The sequence below is a fragment of the Oncorhynchus mykiss genome, chromosome 17 (genome assembly GCF_013265735.2).
Source record: "Oncorhynchus mykiss isolate Arlee chromosome 17, USDA_OmykA_1.1, whole genome shotgun sequence".
Lineage (NCBI taxonomy): Eukaryota > Metazoa > Chordata > Actinopteri > Salmoniformes > Salmonidae > Oncorhynchus > Oncorhynchus mykiss.
Genome location: NC_048581.1, coordinates 60,356,577 through 60,378,866, shown reverse-complemented (window position 1 = coordinate 60,378,866; position 22,290 = coordinate 60,356,577). Strand labels below are relative to the sequence as shown.

At 44.6% G+C, this 22,290-nt stretch overlaps 1 protein-coding gene across 3 annotated transcripts in view; it reads right to left on the bottom strand.

The window, feature by feature from the left end:
- srgap3 (SLIT-ROBO Rho GTPase activating protein 3) overlaps positions 1-22,290 on the bottom strand; it is a 117,933-nt gene that overhangs the window by 4,545 nt on the left and 91,098 nt on the right. For 2 of the 3 annotated variants that reach the window (XM_036950354.1, XM_036950353.1), the window contains 10 exons: positions 22,129-22,231; positions 20,961-21,021; positions 20,226-20,303; positions 19,828-19,962; positions 19,046-19,151; positions 15,301-15,528; positions 14,408-14,481; positions 9,177-9,357; positions 2,823-2,972; positions 2,273-2,585 (listed from right to left, as the gene is read on the bottom strand). In XM_036950354.1, the coding sequence (XP_036806249.1) occupies positions 2,273-2,585; positions 2,823-2,972; positions 9,177-9,357; positions 14,408-14,481; positions 15,301-15,528; positions 19,046-19,151; positions 19,828-19,962; positions 20,226-20,303; positions 20,961-21,021; positions 22,129-22,231 (1,429 nt within the window). Of the gene's footprint in view, positions 1-2,272; positions 2,586-2,822; positions 2,973-9,176; positions 9,358-14,407; positions 14,482-15,300; positions 15,529-19,045; positions 19,152-19,827; positions 19,963-20,225; positions 20,304-20,960; positions 21,022-21,570; positions 21,602-22,128; positions 22,232-22,290 lie in introns of all 3 variants that reach the window. The other variant, XM_021569197.2, reaches the window with a different exon arrangement.

Here is a 22,290-nt window from a genome sequence, read left to right as displayed (position 1 = left end):
CAATTTTACACATGCTTCCTCAATACTAGATGTCACGCGCTCGCATGCGTTGGTGTGTCTTGCTGCATTGCTGCTGTAACTAGCTGTTACTCCCTATGCTTGCTGTTTTTGATATCCCACCACCACCCCAGCCTCTACCTGCATGGGCTGTGTGTTTCCGCCTTTGGGGTATTTGATATAGAATATCGTGCTCACTGCCTGTAGTTGTATTATCATCTTCATATGAAGCTTCGCTCTGACAGTGAGCTAACCTTAAGAAACAGAGCCCTAACGCCAAGACATGCATTGTTTTCTTTTCGAATAAATGGTCAAACGTACATGTGGTGTTTTCTTTCTGAATTCAGCTCCATTCCCGTGATGTACAGTACCAGACAAAAGTTTGGAAACACCTACTCATAATTTTTGCTATTTTATACATTGTAGAATAATAGTAAAGACATCAAAACTATGAAATAACACATATGGAATCATGTAGTAACCAAAAAAGTGTTTAAACCAATCAAAATATATTTTAGATTCTTCAAAGTAGCCATGCTATGCCTTGAGGACAGCTTTGCACAATCTTCGCATTCTCTCAACCAGCTTCACCTGGAGTGTTTTTCCAACGGTCTTGAAGGAGTTCCCACATATGCTGAGTACTTGTTGGATGCTTTTCCTTCACCCTGCAGTCCAACTCATCCCAAACCATCTCAATTGGGTTGGGGTCGGGTGATTGTGGAGGCCAGGTCATCTGATGCAGCACTCCATCACTCTCCTTCTTGGTCAAATAGCCCTTACACAGACTGGAGGTGTATTTTGGGTCATTGTATGGTTGAAAATAGCATTTATTTGGGTCTTCCTTTCCTGTGGCGGTCCTCATGAGAGCCAGTTTCATCATAACTCTTGATGGTTTATGCGAATGCACTTGAAGAAACTTTCAAAGATCTTGAAATTTTCCAATTTGACTGACCTTCATGTCTTAAAGTAATGATGGACTGTCGTTTCTCTTTGCTTATTTGAGCTGTTGGCAAGCCATAATATGGACTTGGTCTTTTACCAAACAGGGCTATCTTCTCTATTCCACCCCTACCTTGTCACAACAACTGATTGGCTCAAACGCATTAAGAAGGAAAAAAAATGATCCACAAATGATCTTTTAACAAGGCACGCCTGTTAATTGAAATGCATTCCAGTTGACTACCTCATGAAGCTGGTTGAGAGAATGCCAAGAGTGTACAAAGCTGTCATCAAGGCAAAGGGTGGCTACTTTGAAGAATCTGACATATAAAATATATTTTGATTTGTTTAACACTTTTTTGGTTACTACATGAGGTTATTTCATAGTTTTGCTGTCTTCACTATTATTCTACAATGTAGAAAACAGTAAAAATAAAGAAAAACCCTGGAATGAGTAGGTGTGTCCAAACTTTTGATTGGTACTGTAGGTCTTTCTTGGAGCTGCAGACTGTCTCTGACATTTACACTAAGTGGGGGCTGCTTCACCCAGACACACACACACAGACAGTACAGCAGGACATCACATCTCGCTCTGTTCTTCCAGACACCAGCGGCTCTCTAACTAGCCTCTCTAGTAGCCTCTCTCTGTTCCCTCTCCTCACACAGTACAGCCCAACAGCACCAAATGAAGAAAATAATATCCCCGCTTTAATGGCTGCACACTCATTACCACTGTCACAATCACACACAGACACATACACTCCCTCTCTAAATCCCACACACACTCCCTCTGTCTGAATAACAGATTAATTGATGAGTGGAGATTAAAGATCAAAGACTGGGTTTAGTCAGGCCCTGACAGTGCAGGGTCATCAACATGGGCTCAGTCTGAAATAGGGCTCTGATAGGAGACCACTATCATTAGCTGCACTGATCATAGCTCTGCCATTTCTAAAGCTGCCTCTGTGTCTCTATTCATTTTCCATGTATCCAGCGCTGGACTTGTGCTGCCGATATGAAGGATCATTAGTACTCTGTGTAATTTACTTCATTTCAGCATCACCATGAAAAGCATTTCGCTCTGGTCTCTAGGGAATGAATATTCTCTGATTGGCTCTGCTGTGTGATATTTCGGGAAGGTAAGACAAATAGCTATCGTTTTCGTAGGCCACACAAAGTATCACTTGCGCACCACTATTGATTCCATTCCATATTCCATATTGTCTGAGTTCTATGACTGATAAGGCTACAGGACATGGGGAAAAGAGGTTATGCAGTTATATTGGGCCGAGGTAACACTTTAGAACCTGGGGCTGATAGGAAATAAGGTCCATACCTCTGCCAGTGTCTCAGCCCCCAGTGACTTGTGGTCCCCCAGGCTACTGTGGCGTGTGGCCCCTGCTACAGGCCTCAGGGGGTGGCCCTCAGGATAGGCTTTCCTGTCAGCGTAGTTGATGCTGCCCGCGCTGCCAAATGTTCCTAGGCGCCTCTTCTCTGGGCTTTCCATGCGGCTCCTGCTAACTGCCACCTTGTGGGGGCTGCTGGGACAGGCTGCGGCCCGCGGGGGTGTGTCAGTGCCCCGAGGAGGGCTGTGGGTCTCTCCACTGTGGCGTCGAGGGGTGGCGGCCCCGTCAGAAGGTAGCCGCACCCTGAGGAGAGAGATGACATCACAGTCACACAGAGTAGGATTAGGTTGGCCCTTGACACTGATCTACGGTCAGTTTGAAACATTGACTATTTACTCCATAAATGGTTAAGATTAGCATTTGGAGAGGTTTTAAACTGATCTTATATTTCTGCATAAGTAACCCAGAGTGAGTTAAACATTGAGACTAGAACGAGAAGGGCTACATTTCAATATGTAGTCCTTGTCAGTCGTTACCCACCTCCCCATGACTCCTCCAAAGTTGGAGTCGGGGGAGTGTTCACACGGTGATGGGACGTCGTTTTTGAATGAGGCCTTGTCATCCAGCAGTGGTCCACTGCTCGCCTCGCTGTCCGCCTTCTGACTGAGATTATCCGAGAACGCATCATCCCTGCGAGGAGAGCGAGAGAATTAACATTATTCATACAGTTGGTAGAGATCTTATTTGGACTGCTGTTTATTCAAACTAATTGGTCCATTTTTACACAGGGCTCTGGTTTTCAATCTGCAGTCAGTTTATCTGTTCCAGACAGTTCTGGAGCCCCTCCTTTTGAACCTTGATCATTCCAATGTGTTCCTCCTAACACAAAAAGTAGCAATATGAGACTCTGGCCTTACTGCCCACTCAACATCCAAATGGATTCATTAAACAGACACCAGCAATGATGAGTAATTTCACATAGACATTTTAGTCATTTAGCAGATGCTCTTATCCAGAGCGACTTACAATTAGTGCATTCATCTTAAGATAGCTAGGTGAGACAACAACACATAAGAATCGTATAAAGGTAATTTTCCATCAGCAAAGTCAGTGCTAGTAGGAAATGACAAGTGCCTTTTCTTTGTATTATTATCAGCATTATAAGTATAAGGACGCCGCAAGAGTTATTTAACCAAGACAGAAAAGAGCTTTGACTTGGCTGAGCGGGAACTGACCTCCCGTAGGGGTGGAAGGGCCAAGAGACAAGAGGTGGCGGAACAGAGTGCTCGGGTTGGGATGTAGGATTTGAGAATAGCCTGAAGGTATGGAGGGGCAGTTCCTCTTGCTGCTCCGTAAGAAAGCACCAGGGTCTTGAAGACGATGTGAGCTTCAATTGGAAGCCAGTGCAGTGTGCGGAGGAGTGGGGTGACATGGGCTGCAGCATTCTGGATAAGTTGCAGAGTTTGATGGTACAAGAGGGGAGCCCAGCCGAACAGAGCGTTGTAGTAGTTTAAAACAGGGGTTCCCAAATGTTCTCTCAGGGCCCCCCTTCCAGCATTGGGGAACATCCCGCACCCCCCCTGCATGCACGCGCCACGTCTATTTCTATGGGCACAAGCACTGTTCATGACACAAACTGTTCACACCCCTCTTATTGATGGAGAGAATTCTGCAGGTATAAAGTGTATTTCCTGCAATTCTACACATTTTGTCATGGGGTGCAAAGAACATTTGGCAGTTTTAAAGCACATTTTCTTGCAATTCTATACATATTGCCATGTATAATGTGTATTCATGTGATATTTGAGTGACAAACAAATTACAACAATATCCATACTTTTTTTTATTTTAAATGGACATCGTGTGCGTGAGAATATTGCAAAATAAATGTACACATACATGTTATCCAATCATTGCACCCACACTGCTTACGCGCGTCTACATAGCAGGTGCTAAAATAAAACTTGGTTCAATTTGTGACGCATGACGAGCTACAAGTCCCGCCTCTCCCATCTCCTGATTGGTTTTTAGGAGCATGTGGGTGATGGAAAGATTGAAACTGAGTTGGTTGCCAACTGCCACATAAAGTCCGAAGAAGAAGCCTGAAGGAGGAGATTACTAGAAACGAACTTGGTTTACACTTTTATCTGTGGAATAATTGTTGGAGTGGAGGACCTTGTGCATTTCAGGTCAAATAACAACCTAATGTTAATATCCCAGGAGAAATTAGCTAGCAACAGCAAGTTAGCTAACTAAAGTGCCATAAATGTTTCATGCTTTTCCACCAGACCCTAAATTAATATAGTTGGTTCAGAGTTCGTTTTGATATTTCAACCTGCGTATCCTTATCGCGTCTGGTGTAGGTGGACAAAATCAACATGCGCGAGATTGCACGCTCGCTCTGGTCAGCATGTAAGGTATGCAATGACTAACATGACAAGAGGAACTGATGATGCACTACCAAATTTGGAAATTGCATCTTGTGCATTCTGCTATTACAACTTTCAAGAGTAAGTTTACAGCCGGACTGAGTTCAAAAATATATATATACTTTTAAAGACCCCACCCTTGCCGACCACCCCACAGTTTGGGAACTACTGGTCTAGATGGGAGATGACAAGTGCCTAGATTATGAGCCTGCAGCTGCGAGTCACTGCTTTGATGTTTGCAAAGAACGACAGGGTGTCCAGGGTCATGCCAAGGTCCTTTGCACTCTGGAAGGGGGACACCGTGGAGTTGTCAACTGTGATGGAGAGGTCTTGGAGTGGACAGGCCTTCCGAGAGAAAGACCAGTTCTGTTTTGTCGAGGCTGAACTTGAGGTGGTGGGCCGACATCCAAGCTGAGATGTTTGCCAGGCACGCAGAGATGCGTGTCACTACCTGGGTGTCAGAAGAGGGTAAGGAGAAGAGTAGTTGAGTGTCATCCACATAGCAATGATAGGAAGGCCATGTGAGGATATGACAGAGCAGAACTTGGTGTACAGAGAAAAGAGGAAAGGGCCTAGAACTGAGCCCTGGGGGTAGTGCTGAGCGATTAGTGCTTTTTCAGGTAATTTCAGTTAGATTATTACAAAATAATCACGGTTTTCAATATATATATATATATATATATATAAATATATATAAAACTCGTTACCTGTATAAAATACACCTATCCACACACTCAATCAAACAGACTCCAACCTCTCCACAATGGCCAAGACCAGAGAGCTGTGTAAGGACATCAGGGATAAAATTGTAGACCTGCACAAGGCTGGGATGGGCTACAGGACAATAGGCAAGCATCTTGGTGAGAAGGCAACAACTGTTGGCGCAATTATTAGAAAATGGAAGAAGTTCAAGATGACGGTCAATCACCCTCGGTCTGGGGCTCCATGCAAGATCTCACCTCGTGGGGCATCAATGATCATGAGGAAGGTGAGGGATCAGCCCAGAACTACACGGCAGGACCTAGTCAATGACCTGAAGAGAGCTGGGACCACAGTCTCAGAGAAAACCATTAGTAACACACTACGCCGTCATAGATTAAAATCCTGCAGCGCACGCAAGGTCCCCCTGCTCAAGCCGACGCATGTCCAGGCCCGTCTGAAGTTTGCCAAGGACCATCTGGATGATCCAGAGGAGGAATGGGAGAAGGTCATGTGGTCTGATGAGACAAAAATAGAGCTTTTTGGTCTAAACTCCACTCGCCGTGTTTAGAGGAAAAAGAAGGATGAGTACAACCCCAAGAACACCGTCCCAACCGTGAAGCATGGAGGTAGAAACATCATTCTTTGGGGATGCTTTTCTGCAAAGGGGACAGGACGACTGCACCGTATTGAGGGGAGGATGAATGGGGCCATGTATCGCGAGATCTTGGCCAACAACCTCTTCCCTCAGTAAGAGCATTGAAGATGGGTCGTGGCTGGGTCTTCCAGCATGACAACGACCCGAAATACACAGCCAGGGCAACTAAGGAGTGGCTCCGTAAGAAGCATCTCAAGGTCCTGGAGTGGCCAAGCCAGTCTCCAGACCTGAACCCAATAGAAAATCTTTAGAGGGAGCTGAAAGTCCGTATTGCCCAGCGACAGCCCCGAAACCTGAAGGATCTGGAGAAGGTCTGTATGGAGGAGTGGGCCAAAATCCCTGCTGCAGTGTGTGCAAACCTGGTCAAGAACTACAGGAAACGTATGATCTCTGTAATTGTAAACAAAGGTTTCTGTACCAAATATTAAGTTCTGCTTTTCTGATGTATCAAATACTTATGTCATGCACTAAAATGCTAATTAATTAATTAAAAATCATACAATGTGATTTTCTGGATTTTTTTAGATTCCGTCTCTCACAGTTGAAGTGTACCTATGATAAAAATTACAGACCTCTACATGCTTTGTAAGTAGGAAAACCTGCAAAATCGGCAGTGTATCAAATACTTGTTCTCCCCACTGTGTGTGTGTATATATTTTTATATACAGTACCAGTCAAAACTTAGGACACACCTACTAAGGGTTTTTCTTTATTTTTACTGTTTTCTACATTGTAGAATAATAGTGAAGACAGCAAAACTATGAAATAACAACGGATGGAGTGCTGCATCAGATGACCTGGCCTCCACAATCACCCGACCTCAACCCAATTGAGATGGTTTGGGATGAGTTGGACCGCAGAGTGAAGGAAAAGCTGCCAACATATGTGGGAACTCCGTCAAGACTATTGGAAAACAATTCCAGGTGACTACCTCATGACGCTGGTTAAGAGAATGCCAAGAATGTGCAAAGCTGTCATCAAGGAAAAGGGTGGCTACTTTGAAGAATCTCAAATATAAAATATATTTTGATTTGTTTATTACTTTTTTTGGTTACTACATGATTCCATATGTTATTTCATAGATTTGATGCCTTCACTATTATTCTACAATGTAGCAAATAGTAGCAATAAAGAAAAAACCCTTGAATTAGTAAGTGTCCAAACTTCTGACAGGTACGGCATCTTTTTTAAATGCATAATGAAAAGGAGATTCCAATGCCATAAAAAGTGAACATTAAATTGCCAAAACATTGAAAATATTCCACTGTCTCTGATCAGGCCCAAATCGGGTAGACGTCAAAAGACAAGTAGGAAACTACTATGAACTAATACAATATTTAAGTTGTGTATATTACTTTTGTTTATATTTTATGACTATTATTTTTAATTCCTTAAAGTCATAATCTTCTCTCTGCTCAGGCAGTAGCAGCTAGCCAGCCAACTTTATCTCATGCTCCCAATACTATACTGTCTTCAGTCATCCTATTTAGCTAGGCTAGCATGCTGCAGAGCTGTCTGACAAACCATTTTACTAGTTCTTCAAAGTAAATAAGGCATACTTTCACAAACTGTCTCTATCCCGCTCTCTCATATTGGTGTTCTGTACACTCCTCTCTCATGCGGTCTGCGGTTATCTAACCTAACGTAACAGGCTTAAAAGTGTATCCATCTCTGTCCGAGACGGAAAAAGGCACAAATGATTATGGTCATTGTAGTTAATTACCACGTTTCTGCGCTGAACTAGGTTGAATATTTGTTTAATGAAAACTCTCTTCAGCCCACCATCCCAGTTATTGACTTGATTTATCTAGTGAATTTTTTTTATTTCGAGAAACTAAATGCAATTAAAGTAATTGAACTGACGTTGGTCAACAACATTTTCTGTTAATTGCTCAGCACTACAGAGGGGACATCAGTAGTGAGAGCACGTGGTGCAGACACAGATCCTCTCCATGCCACCTGGTAAAAATGACCTGCCAGGTAGGAACGACCTGTCAAGTGAGATGGCTGAAAGGGTCTCAAGGGTTTGGATGAGGATCTGATGGTTTACAGTGTCCACCTTGAGGCCTGACTGATTAGGGTCAAGAAGATCATTCTGAGAGCGATATCGAGAGAGTTGGTCAGAGACAGCAGACTGTGTTTTAGAAAGCAAAGAAAGAAGAGATACTGGTCTGTGGTTTTTGACATCAGAGGGGTCAAGTTTCTTGAGGGGAGCAACTCTGACCATCTTGAAGTCAGAAGGGACGCAGCCATTTGTAAGGGATGAGTTGAGGAAGGAAGAGAGGAATGGGAGGTCTCCAGAGATTGTCTGGAAAAGGGAAAAGGGGATGAGGTCAAGTGGGCAGGTTGTTGGGCGGCCGGACATCACTAGTCGCAGGATTTCATCTGGAAAGAGAGGGGAGAAAGAGGTCAAGGCGTAGGGTAGTTCTGTGTGAGTGGGATCAGTGGACTCAGTAGGCTGAGTGAATGAGGAGTGGATATCATCAACCTTTTTTTCAAAGTGGTTGACAAAGTCGTCTGCAGAAAGGAAGGAGGGAGGGGTAGGAGGTGGAGGATTAAGGAGGGAGGAGAAAGTGGAGAACAGTTTCATAAGAAAGCTCCAACTGTATACTAAGTGGCTCATCTTTAAAATTATTGCGTACATTTATACCGGGAATTACTATCTGAGGGTGTTTTCAATTAATTCATTTGAGTTGTAAACTTAAAGCACGCTCTGGCCTTCTCTTTAGCATCTTTACTTCTGCCTCATTGACTGACATCAAATCCACATTTCATTAATATGTGTTACCACTAAAGGTACAATTGTCAGTGAAGTGTCTTTGAGCTAACATATCAGGCATGATTTGAATGATTTATCTGTGCCTTTGTGATATTCAGTCAAGGATCTTCCATGAGTGTTATTGGTGTGTGACTAATGACATCAAAACACAAGAGAAAGCTTTTGATACACCTGCCACTTGAAATTACTCCCCAGTTTATAAAACACCGGATTAACTGACTGACTATTTCCTGCCTGTCTGACAGAATAATTGACTGTCTTACAGATTTATTGTCAAACTGCTCTTTATCCATCGCTGATGATCATGTTTATGAATGGTTGTTACTCACAGGTCCTGCACCACTATGTACTGATGTGGGATCAGTCCGTCCACGCCATTGTGCCGGCCCTCCCACCAGTCCTCAGAGGCGCGGTGGTACAGCAGCAGCGACGCCCCCTTCTTAAAGGACAGCTCCCGGGGGGTGCGCCCCACATAGTCAAACTTAGCTATGGCCTCAATCTGCTCCACCTCTGTGGAAATAAAGAACAAAGGGAGAGAAACATCAGTCACAACCTGGACCAGCTTCATTTCCAGGTGTTATAACATATCTCACACCCTATTGAGATGTGTGGACAGAGTAGCCTGACCTGAGTTCATTAATTGGAATAAGGAGCCCCTTGCTCTAATTACTAAGACCTAAACCATGTGGCCAAACAATGAGAATATGTCTTCATGTTCTCAGACAATGGCCTCAGGCCTCGTGGTCTGTGATCAACTCCAGAGTACAGTAGAGAGTTGTGATTGCCTGGGGGCTCAATTTAATGGCTGAGTTTGTTCTTCAGACCTTCAAAAGACACAGAAGTCTTTGAGAGACAAAGAGCGAGAAGAGGAAATATCTGAGTTGAAGAGAAATAAAACGAGATGCAGCATTACAATATAAACAATTTTCTAACAGAGGGGATGGTTATACTGTTTGAGTGATACACTTAGATTCCAAGCATTGTTGTGAGTTGAGGATGACCTGTCATTGAGTTCCACCGAGCAAATTGGCCAGTGTTATCTAGTGTTGATTTTTCGGTGTAACATTTCTGGTGTTGATTCACTCTGGTATAAAATAACCCCAGTGTTGAGTGTGATTGTGTCAGTTTTATTCTGTGGAGAGTAAAAATTTCTCATCAAAACCACGCCCATCATTATCAGATTTTGCAAGCCAGCATAATGTGACTTGCAGTCCTGATGTGGCCTGTAAACCAGGAGGTTCCTAACACAGCAGGCCTTACGATATTTAATGTAGTGTCCTAAAGAGATTAATTTGAATGATAACATTCGCCTCCTGTAGGAACTCACTTGGCGAAGTCCACAGTACTGAAAATGAATGAATTCAACAACCATGTCTCTGTCACTAACAAATGTCCTTAATCCAACACGAGCGACCTTGTCAAGAGATACGGACGTCTTTGCGTAATGGTTAAAAATATTTAAGGGTTATTGCATAACCCTAAAAGTGTTAATTCCCTAACACTGACAGAGTGTAACAGCATCAGAACTAAGCAGTGTTAATTTAACACTGAAAAGTGTGGACCTGTATAGACACCTGCCCAGTGTTAAATGTAACACTGTCAGTGATTATTTAAAACTGGAGCATTTGCTGTGCAATCAACACCAGTGCCACCAATGAGGACATCACAACTCTGCTCAAGGGTAACACTGTATTCTGATCAGTGAACACTACTATCCTAACAGCTAATAGACTGGTTGACAATCAAATGACTTGGTCTTTTAATGGCATTATGGGTCCCAACACACCAAACTCCTCACACACTGAGCACACACCAATAGCCAGAAGAACCAACCTTCACACTGCTGCTAGCCTCTTGAGAGAACAGACGCACAAAGGCACAGGCTTTAGTTGTCCGTAAGCAAACATCAGTCACCATTCAACATTGGACCAGAGGAGATTAGCAGACTGGTCTCTGCTACAAGACCTCTATCCCACAGGGACGGTGCCAGGGGAGGGGGTATGACGGGTGAGGGGGAGGTATTGCCACGCACGCACGGACGCATGCCCACACCCTGCGTCCAAGCTGATATCAATCACACAAAGAGCCTGATGACTTGGGACACACACAACCTAGAGAAACACATTTTTGCTTGGGGACATGTCCCATAGAGATATGCACATGTAGTGAGTGTTCAAAATGCTAAAGGGATCTAAGCTAGTCCCCAGGCTGTCAGATGTCCCATCTAGATTTCCCTGACCGGGTGGAGGGGGTGTGTGTGTGCGTGGCAGGATGGCCTTGGCCACTGGTACTACAGCCACGCCTCATTGTGTCTCTATGGGCCAGACCAGATAGACAGAGCAGGAGTCAGCCGGGGTTAAGCACATGTATAAAATAAATAGTCCCCCAGCAGGAAATATCCAAGCCAACCAGAAAGCCCAATCAGTTCCATTAGGAGCTCCATCCAGGGGTGAAATTACCTACAGAAACAGGGAGAGCGAGGGAGGAAGAGGAGAAGGAGAGAGGAGGAAAGGGGAGGAGAGAGCGAGGTAGAAGGACAGAGACAGGGTAACATTGTCTCTCTTTGTCCCCCTCGTTCCAAGAGTAGATTCAGCCTGAGGCTTTTAGACCACTTAAGTAGAGCTCTCGCTCTCTTCCTCAGAAACACAATAACACATGTACAGGTAACTGCCAAAATAAAGGAAACACTTCAGTAAATGAGGAATACAAAGTAGATTGAAAGCAGGTGCTTCCACACAGATGTGGTTCCTGAGTTAATTAAGCAATTAACATCCCATCATACTTATTTTGGCTTTAAAAGAGGGGTCTCAAAGGGGTTTTAAAGGGTGAGTTTGTGCATCTCAGTCACCAGATCTCAACTCAATTGAACTGCCTGTGACAGCATTTTCCAACACCATCAACAAAACGCCAAATGATGGAATTTCTCGTGGAAGAAAGGTGTCACATCCCTCCAATAGAGTTCCAGACACTTATAGAATCTATGCCAAGGCGCATTAACGCTGTTTTGGTGGCTCGTGGTGGCTAAACGCTCTATTAAGACACTTTAAGTTTATTTTGGCAGTTCATCACATGTATGTCTGATCATCACAATATGACTATTTTGTTCTCCAATAAAGAACAAATACTCAGAATCAACAAACAAGCTGAAGGCCACAACAGTCAAACTCGGCCCACTTTGTGATTCTCTGATTTATATAGTATTCATGTAGTCCTTTAGTTCTAGCTTCAAGTAGAAAGTGTGGTTGTGTCTTGCTGGGCGGCCATTTCTCCAGACTCATTTTGAGGGCCGGGCTGTGGAGGGCAGTATCGCCTCAGGTCTGAGAAGAGCCAAGACAGGACCATGTGACTCTCATTCTCTCCAAGCACACTAATTAAACAGAGGGAGACCACGATCCAGCGCCAAGGGCCCTGCCCTGGCTGGCTGTGCCTCTGTACTCTCCTCCCAGTTCTCCCCATGCAGTGTGGGGCAGTCAGCCTTTGTTCTGCTGTTTGGTTCAGAGGGCTGGGGAGGGTGTCAGCACTCATTACTGACACACCCATCACTACAGATGGGGCTCCCCAATATTGTTACCCTAGCCTGGCATACAGCAGTATGATTGGGTCTGACCATTGAGAGCCAGCAGATACAGTAGTATCTCTGGTGTTGTGACTGACTAGTGTTATGGTTTCCCTGAGTGTGTTAAGCTTTAGCCCAATTATTCTGTCAGGGCTATGAGGACTACCAGGAAAATACAAAGGCACAAAGGAGGAAGTCCCATGGGACCTGTTTACTATTGCTGAAGAAAGATAGATGAGAGGGAAAGATAGATGAGAGGGAATGAGAGAGAGAGAGAGAGAGAGAGAGAGAGAGAGAGAGAGAGAGAGCTATAAGGGGAGAGATAGAGAGAGAGGGTGCTACAAGAGGAGAGAGAGAGAGAGGACGCTACAAGGGGAGAGATAGAGAGAGAGAGAGAGAGAGGGCGCTACAAGGGGAGAGAGAGAGAGAGAGAGAGAGAGAGAGAGAGAGGGCGCTACAAGGGGAGAGAGAGAGAGAGGACACTACAAGGGGAGAGATAGAGAGAGAGAGAGAGAGAGGGCGCTACAAGGGGAGAGAGAGAGAGAGAGAGAGAGAGGGCGCTACAAGGGGAGAGAGAGAGAGAGAGAGGGCGCTACAAGGGGAGAGAGAGAGAGGGCGCTACAAGGGGAGAGAGAGAGAGAGAGAAGACGCTACAAGGGGAGAGAGAGAGAGAGAGGGCGCTACAAGGGGAGAGAGAGAGGGCGCTACAAGGGGAGAGAGAGAGAGGGCGCTACAAGGTGAGAGAGAGAGAGAGGGCGCTACAAGGGGAGAGCGAGAGAGAGGACACTACAAGGGGAGAGAGAGAGGACGCTACAAGGGGAGAGAGAGAGAGAGGACGCTACAAGGGGAGAGAGAGAGAGAGGACGCTACAAGGGGAGAGAGAGAGAGAGGACGCTACAAGGGGAGAGAGAGAGAGAGGACGCTACAAGGGGAGAGAGAGAGAGGACGCTACAAGGGGAGAGAGAGAGAGAGGACGCTACAAGGGGAGAGAGAGAAAGCTACAAGCGGAGGTAGAGAGAGAGAGAGAGAGAGAGAGAGAGAGAGAGAGAGAGAGAGAGAGAGAGAGAGAGAGAGAGAGAGAGAGAAAAAGAGACAGAGAGATGAGAGAGGTGGGGGTTGCCCACAATGTACACACAACCTTGTCTCCGCCTTCAAGCATGATGTGCTCCTTTGCAGCCCTAAGCTGTCACAGTCTGAGCTGTGCCTAGTTCTCTCCTTCAGTCTAAAGAACACACAGAATAAGGTCAGTCAGAGCTCAGGGCAACTCCATCTACACAGCCTTCTTACACTCCAGATCAGATTCATACTGAGCCCATTCAACCATCACACGGAATACCTCTGGCTTCGAAACAACCACATACAACTTTAAAAAACAAACTTTTACAACCTTATATCAAGGGCTCATTAGCTCAAATGTATGATTCATCTGCTGTTGTAATTGATATTACAGATCAATCTGTCCGTCTCTATGGGAGACATCTAGAGGTACATAGATAAATCACTGCCCCTGTCCTGCCTCACCTCTTTAATACTGAACGGCTCATTGCATGAATGTATATATTAAGCTGAATGTTAACCCACGGCTACAGTACATTGGCTGTTTTTGCATCGTATCGCAATTAAAATGGGAGGTCCAGTCCAGACACAGACCTACAGTGCTGCAGTACACAGCAGAGTACCTGCCTGGGGAGGCAGGCAGACGCCGACAGCAGGACTACCAGACACAACCAACCCTCCATCTTTAACATAGACAGAACAGACTATGCTGTTATGTCATACTTTAGTAGTGTAAAGTATGACCACATGGCTAAACAGCAATTCAATTACAAAACCAAAAACAACATACAAACAACAGAAGCTTTTGGAGTTCTGCAACAGCAAACTGCTTGATAAAGATTAGCTGTGTAGCCAGCTAGCTGCTACACATTTATCTAAGTCAATCACCCAAACATCTCCTCTAGGGTACCAGGGTCTGAAGAAGTAAAGGAACTCCCTGTTACTGACCGTCTTCACTGGTGTGTGGCTCAGTCCCATTGTCAGCCTCATCGATGGTGCCTGGCTCACTGTGGGGGCTGTCACTGTGGACAGAGAGAGAGAGAGAGAGAGATGGACAGTCAATCAATGGTCAACTCAGACACACCCACACACACATGCGTAGGCTAACTAATCTAAACTAATGCCTCCTCCCGGAAAGATGAGTTACAGGTCATACTTGGATCTGTTCCAAAGTGAATTCTTATTTGAACTAAGGGGCGTTTATATCATCATATTTCTCCAGGAAGTACCAGCTACATGTTAGTTGGACCAGCTCCAGGTAAGGTATTCATTTAACTGTACATACTGGCTTGTATGCCATCCCTGTGAGTTTTGAGATGCAAAACATTCCCAAGCAGTAATATTGCAGTCTGTGCACTGGAAATATTCCGTTCTACATTTACTTTGGAGCATTTGTATCATGAACAATGGGATAAAAGGCAAGAAAGAGAAAAGACAATTTAAACAGTTACATAATGTATCTTTCCAGACAGATTGGCTCTTGAAGTAAATGTATACCATTCTACATTTCCAGCCCCTAAATAAAAGTAAGTATCTTAGGGTATTATATCTAAGCAGTGTCTGTAAAAGCAAGTGCTGAAGGAAATACCACCCAAAAATACCATCTCTACCTACACTCTAAATTCCCCTCTTCTCACCACATTCTCGAGCAGGCTCATAATGTAGCTGTTGTATGGCTGAGATCCTACCATGTGCTCGATCCACCAGCAGCAGTATTACTGTACTGCTGCTAAACCCAGGGTTACACCAGCTACAGTATTACTGATTTGGCCTTAGCCATACTGTATGTCTTCAGTGCTTGTCTTAAAGGTTTTGTCCTCCCAGGTCTAGCTGCTACCCACCAGTACTCCTCTCCTCCAGTCATGCACTTCTCATAGACCGGCCCGTCCAGCTCGCGGTGGCTGGGGAAGATGACCTCGTTGTGGATGATGATGGTCTTTATGACCTCATTGACGTGTGCCTGGATGGCTACAGGGTCCTGTCCGTCGGGGATGGGCATCAGGGTGGGGCCAAAGCAGATGGCCAGGTTATAGGGATCCATCATGTTCTCATCACTGTACTGGGACAGACTGGATGGAAGGGAAGAGGTTTGAGTGAGTGGGGTGAACAATTAGGTCATGTTTACATTAAGAGATGAAAATCTGGCTGACGGTTGATTCCATTTTAAACGTACTTATAGTTACTTGTTTGCCTGTAGAATATATACGTTTCCAAAATGCTTATACTGTGCTTAGAGTCTGGACTCTAGACAGATTTGAGATCTGCATCATCTCCTCTACTACCTGTTGGCTTGGAATCAGTCTTCAACCACAGCTTAGTAAGTACATCCTTAAACCCCATTACCTTAACCCTCAACATCCCAGTTTAGCTAGAACATTCCTCAGTCTCCCTGTTTAGTTGTCACCTAGATTCTCACACCTATCCAGCATTAACAAGCCTGCCCTTCTAACTTCACAGTTTAACAATTATATATACTTTACAGTTTAACAGTTATATATACTTTTTTAATTGAACCTTTATTTAACTAGGCAAGTCAGTGTCATGACGTTGGCCTGGGGGATAAGTTTATGACAGTCATAAATACCTCTCCCCCTTTTTCCTCTCTCTACCCTACTGATGTTACATTTGAAAACCCCTTGGTTAACATAGAGATTCTGGGAACATCAGAAGGTGGGGGGAAATTAACTATATTCTGGTAACCCGACCAATTGAACATATGCAGTGGTACTTAATGAATATGATGTCAGTTCGGTTGTCATCTGAGACATTCTCATCAATGATAAGATGACATAAACTCTACAGTGGAAAGTCTACACATCAGAGTTATCGGATTTACATGGAATTGTTGTTTAATTTAAATGTTTAAATATGAAATTATTTGTGATGGAATGAAATGTGATTTTAGCTTCTAAAATGTGAGAATTGTGTTTTCATAAGGTTAGGGCTCTGCTCAATCAGTGGCCCGCCCCTGTGAAGAGTCATGGGTTATAAAACTTTTCAGACACATCCTTCTCGCTCCACTATATAAAGCCTTGACGAAAATGTAACCTCCTGTTCCGAGGATGTGAGGACGACGGTCTGATGTCAGAATGGTTCAGATAATAACTACAGAATGAAGACAACATCAGCGTGAGCTTTGATGGCGAATGGTATGAACTTTGAACTCTTATTCACTACAGAAGTGATACCTCCTAGCTGTTGATTTAGCAACAGCAGCTGCAAACGAGTGTTAGGAAGGAACAGACAGAGTATCCCGTCTATCACACAATGACATTACTACAACATTCTTCAAAGGACAAAGGACTCGGTTTGGCAACACGGCCTTCCATCTACCACCAACCTACTGAAGAGTAAATATTTATTGCATTTTCCTTTTCCAAATGGGCGGTAATTTAGAATGCATAAGATACTGTATTTACGATAGCACAGCTTCTTATTTTGTTACTCAGTCTTCCCGCTCTTTCACTCAAACCCAGCCCTTTTCTTTTGTGTAACAAGCTGTCATATCTGTTTCGCCCGCTAGGGATGTTTTCCTTTATGACGTCATTTGTAATCAAGTTATGATAAATTATGTGTATGTGTAATTCTGTGTGATTAGTTAGGTATTTAGTAAATAAATAATTAAACCCAATTTTGTATTGCTGATACAACTTGTTAGCCAGGGTTCGTGAAGATAACCAAGAATTTACAACTTTCAGATGAGACTGAATTAAGGTGACAATTAATATTGACTGCTATTGATGTGAAATATTACTAGGTCTTTAAGAGTTTATTCGGGAATAACAGCTCTATAAATATTATTTTGTGGTGCCCTGACTCTGTAGTTAATTACATTTACATGATTAGCTCAATCAGGTAATATTAATCACGGAGAAAGGATTTTATAGAATAGCATGTCATATCACTTAATCCGGCATAGCCAAAGACACGACATCAGTTAAGAACAAATAATTATTTACAATGACGGCCTGCGGGGGAACAGCGGGTTAACTGCCTTGCTCAGGGGCAGGGCGGCAGATTTTTTACCTTGTCAGCTCGGGAATTCGATCCAGCAACCTTTCAGTTACTGGCCCAACGCTCTAACCACTAGGCTACCTACCACCCCAAATAGTAGCCAATATTAATAAGCCATCCTGGTTTGGGGGGCAGTGAGACCATCCTTCCTTCCAGCAGCATCCTAGTTAGGTAGCAGGCCTACAGTATCTTCACCCTCATCTACTTTAAGAGGGGCTCATGATCCAAGCAGAGTGGTGTGGCGCTGGAGAGAAGCAGTAAAGACCTACAGCTGGCCCAGAGCCAAACTCTGTCTGAGTGGGGGGGGATCAAACACGGAGGTAAAAGTCAGGATGTGGAATCAAACTCTTTGTTCTGCAGGGGAGCCAAGCAAAAGGAGTATAAAATAACAGCCCAATAAAACAGGGCAGGTATATTACTGGGTTGAGGGATGACTTTCCAAGCGGGCCCGTAAACATGTTCTAAAGATCTGCCGACAGACGCGGTGGTAAATAGGACGTGAACAGTAGGGCTGTTCAATTCTTTGGAAAGTAATGCCATTTCCTCTGGCTGCTGCAGCAGAGGTTCACAAGTCTTGCTGATGTAGTGCAATACAGTGATTTTTCTATTCCCCAAGACTCTCAAATGTGTATAAAAGTTATAATTTTATACTTTTACCCCATCCCGTTAAACTGTATGCCCTTAGTGTATAGGTAGTCTGGTACAGGTTAGTGTATAGGTACTCTGGTACAGGTTAGTGTATAGGTAGTCTGGTACAGGTTAGTGTATAGGTAGTCTGGTACAGGTTAGGGTATAGGTACTCTGGTACAGGTTAGTGTATAGGTAGTCTGGTACAGGTTAGGGTATAGGTAGTCTGGTACAGGTTAGGGTATAGGTAGTCTGGTACAGGTTAGTGTATAGGTAGTCTGGTACAGGTTAGGGTATAGGTAGTCTGGTACAGGTTAGTGTATAGGTAGTCTGGTACAGGTTAGTGTATAGGTAGTCTGGTACAGGTTAGGGTATAGGTAGTCTGGTACAGGTTAGTGTATAGGTAGTCTGGTACAGGTTAGTGTATAGGTAGTCTGGTACAGGTTAGGGTATAGGTAGTCTGGTACAGGTTAGTGTATAGGTCGTCTGGTACAGGTTAGTGTATAGGTAGTCTGGTACAGGTTAGGGTATAGGTAGTCTGGTACAGGTTAGTGTATAGGTAGTCTGGTACAGGTTAGTGTATAGGTAGTCTGGTACAGGTTAGGGTATAGGTAGTCTGGTACAGGTTAGTGTATAGGTAGTCTGGTACAGGTTAGGGTATAGGTAGTCTGGTACAGGTTAGGGTATAGGTAGTCTGGTACAAGTTAGGGTATAGGTAGTCTGGTACAGGTTAGTGTATATGTAGTCTAGTACAGGTTAGTGTATAGGTAGTCTGGTACAGGTTAGTGTATAGGTAGTCTGGTACAGGTTAGGGTATAGGTAGTCTGGTACAGGTTAGTGTATATGTAGTCTAGTACAGGTTAGTGTATAGGTAGTCTGTTACAGGGACTCTATTAAAAAACAGAGGACTGTAAAACGTGACTTATGTCAATACGGCCGACTTACTGATTGAGGAAAGCGAACAGGTATCTCATGACGATGATGACGGCGCGAGGAAGAGTCACAATAATCTGCTGGACGTGATGCGCTCTCTCAGCTCCAGACTCCAGCTCTGAAACAGAGGAGGATCAGAGAGTGTCATGACATGGGAGGAAAATAAAAACACTCCATATTAATACAGGGCAACATTATGCTCCACTACACCGCCATGATCTACTGAAAACACAGAATGAGTCGACCTTATCAAGGGCCTGGCAGTCATACTGCGGGTACAGTAATGACAACACGAACAGTCCTATCATTAATAGATATCCCCACCTCGTTTAAACCAGAGGATATGGTGATTTGAGTGACTGGGCTATCTGGGGCAGGGGGAAATACAGCAAGGCTGTGCTCAGTTAGTAGACTGTCGTGGCCCCATCGCTCCTCTCTTCCTATTGGGTTTCTATTAAATCACAGGCAGGCAGACAGCCGTGGTGTTGAGATTGTTTCCATGTGCTGCGCTGCGTGCCTCTCGTCCCTAACTTACCCCTCCCATAAAGCAGTGTGATTAGGGTGTTGTGGTGGGGATTGATGATGTATCTTTGGAGCCGGATGTTGGCTTCTCTCTCTTCTATTCTGACTCAATCTCTACTCAGTGACGGACGGGGAATAATCCAAAAGGCATGTACTGTAACCAAAGCCCCAATGGTGCTATTTCACCAGCCAGATGGGTAGGGTTTCAGTTACCCTGAACACATTTACTACATTGACCAAGAGTATAAGGTAGGGCTTTAGAGTCTACTCACTGATAGTAGACATGAGGTCCAGGAAGCGTTCCTTGGGGAACAGAGGGTTTTCCAGACCCCTGAAGTACAGCTTGAGGACCCCTGCCACTGAGTTGATGTCATGTTCATTCTGGTCATCAATCAATGGGTCTTCACCTAGCCAAACAATAGAGCAGAGTAGAGTTAATAGTTCTGACCACAGCAACAGAACTGAATCAGTGAAACAATGAAGACTTCATTACCGTAAATCTGAATAAAAAATGATTGCTTGCTACACGTAGATCTTATATAATAGAAAATAACAGGTATACTGTATGGCTGACATTCAATGGGTTTGTCATGTTATTGATCCTGAGTTGTAGGAGAGAAACAGAAATCTAATCTATTACCAATTACCCCCAATCTCACTGGGGACCTACCTCTCTCAAATGAGTTTTTAATATCATTGACCTCCACCTGGGATCCAGGCACGCGGAATATGCCCTGCTGCTGGAGCCCTGCAACAACACATAGAAACATAATACTGAGTCTGAACCCACCATTATCCCCACACCCAAACGGCCGCTATATGAAAGACCAATGGAAAACACACAACAGAGAGCAGGAAATGTAATTTAGTCGTGACGGGACGTGTGTTTTTTCTTCTTCAAGGAGAGGGCCCCTCGGTCGGTCTGCCGCATATGGTTTCTGTTAGAGAACCCCTAATCAGTTTGTGGGGGTTTCATTAGGTCTAGGGGGGTAGGGAAGGGAGGGGGAGGGGTGGGGGTTACAGGCCTGGAGGCTACACCACTTTGGCTGGAGTCAGATGTGGAGGTGGACAGAAGGATGAAGATATGAGGAGGAAGGAAGGGAAGATTGGACTGATTTAGTAAACAAAGACCAAGGGTCCTGTCAGAAGTCCCTATGCGTGATGTGCTGCCACGCTACTGTCACGTTTTCCAAGCTGAGAGCACATGGGGCTGAGGTTTTAAATCATAGCAGGTTTGTCTCAACACCTGGAGATGTTTTAGTAAATGGATTACCTCTACCCAGAGGTTCTGTCATCTGTTATGAGATATGAAGAGTTCACAGCGGAGTTCACAGCTTTCTACTGGTGTTTTGAATACTGTTAAATGGTAGAAGCCATCAGTAAGGTGTGATTCTACTAGACTTACCGTACAAATTGATGTGTCGAATACAGCTCTCCACCACAAGTGGAATAGGTTGACCGGAGTCCTGAAAGATAAATCATGGCAATAGTAAGAGCAAAGCATGGATGACTCACACTTATACAGTGACTAGAAAACCACACATTCTGTACTGGCCATATTGATAGATTCTGTTGCTTATGTGAAGCAGCACAGCATAATAAAAACATTTCAGCATACTGTACATAACAACCAATTAGGCCTTACTTCGCATTATACTAAAAGAAGAGGCAGAGCATTGATTATTCTAAGCCTGCGCTGCACCCTGCCACAAAGAAACAAATGCCTCTTCCCGATGCTTCATAAACAGCAGTGTCCACCAGCATTCATATGAGCAGGATTAAAATGACAGATAGAAATCATTACTATTCACAGCCTCCTGTTACAGCAAGCAAGCAGTCATGAAACAAGAGGAGCAGCAGTGACATGCTATTGGAGCTCATTAGTACGACTGCGTGTGGAGGAAAGCAGGAATAGGCATGTAGAGCTGTTTGTGGTAATAGTTTTCAGTAGGCCCACTCTACAGCACCGTGCCACGCGCCCTACCTCCCATCCTACCAACCCCCAATGATAGTACCTGGTTGCGGGTACGGGCATTCCGTCTTCCCCTGGGACAGAAAGCAGCACAGCAAGGAGGTGCAGAGGGAGGGAGGCAGAGAGGCAACACAGTTAGAGAAGCACAGATGACAGATAGACAGAAAGAGCCCCATTCGGAGGCCTGGAGGATAAGCACAGGTCAGGGGCCACTGGGAGGGCTTGAGTTGCAGTGAGATGTGGGTGCATCGAGGGAATCAACTAGCACAGGGACCTCTGTGTAGCCATTATGGGGACTATGATACGCAGTATCCTCACGTCGGAAGATAAGCAGAGGAGAATCTGTGCTATGGCTCCATCTGAAAAAATAGGGAGACACTAACCCACTGCCACCCTGCCTGTGTGCATCGTCAGAGCCAAGGGAACAGAGGAAGTGGAGGTGAGGTTAAGGACAGTGGTTACAGGATGAGGGAGAGCAGTGAGCAGGAGGAGCGAGAGAGAGGGAGAGAGAAGGAGAGCAGGCCTTCTCCTTTAGCCCCACAGGGTTGCTCATTCACACAACCCATTGTGTGTGTGTGTGTGGGGGGGGGGGGGGGGGTACCTTGATGAATGTCTCCATATTGCCGTTAAACAGCTTATGGTTATAGACTGAGCGCGGCCTAGGCTTCCGCATTTTCTGTGGTTTAGGGGGGAGAGTGGGGGGCCTGAGGAGATGGCGGGTGAGGAGGGAAACAAAAACACCATATGCTGTGAAACGAACACG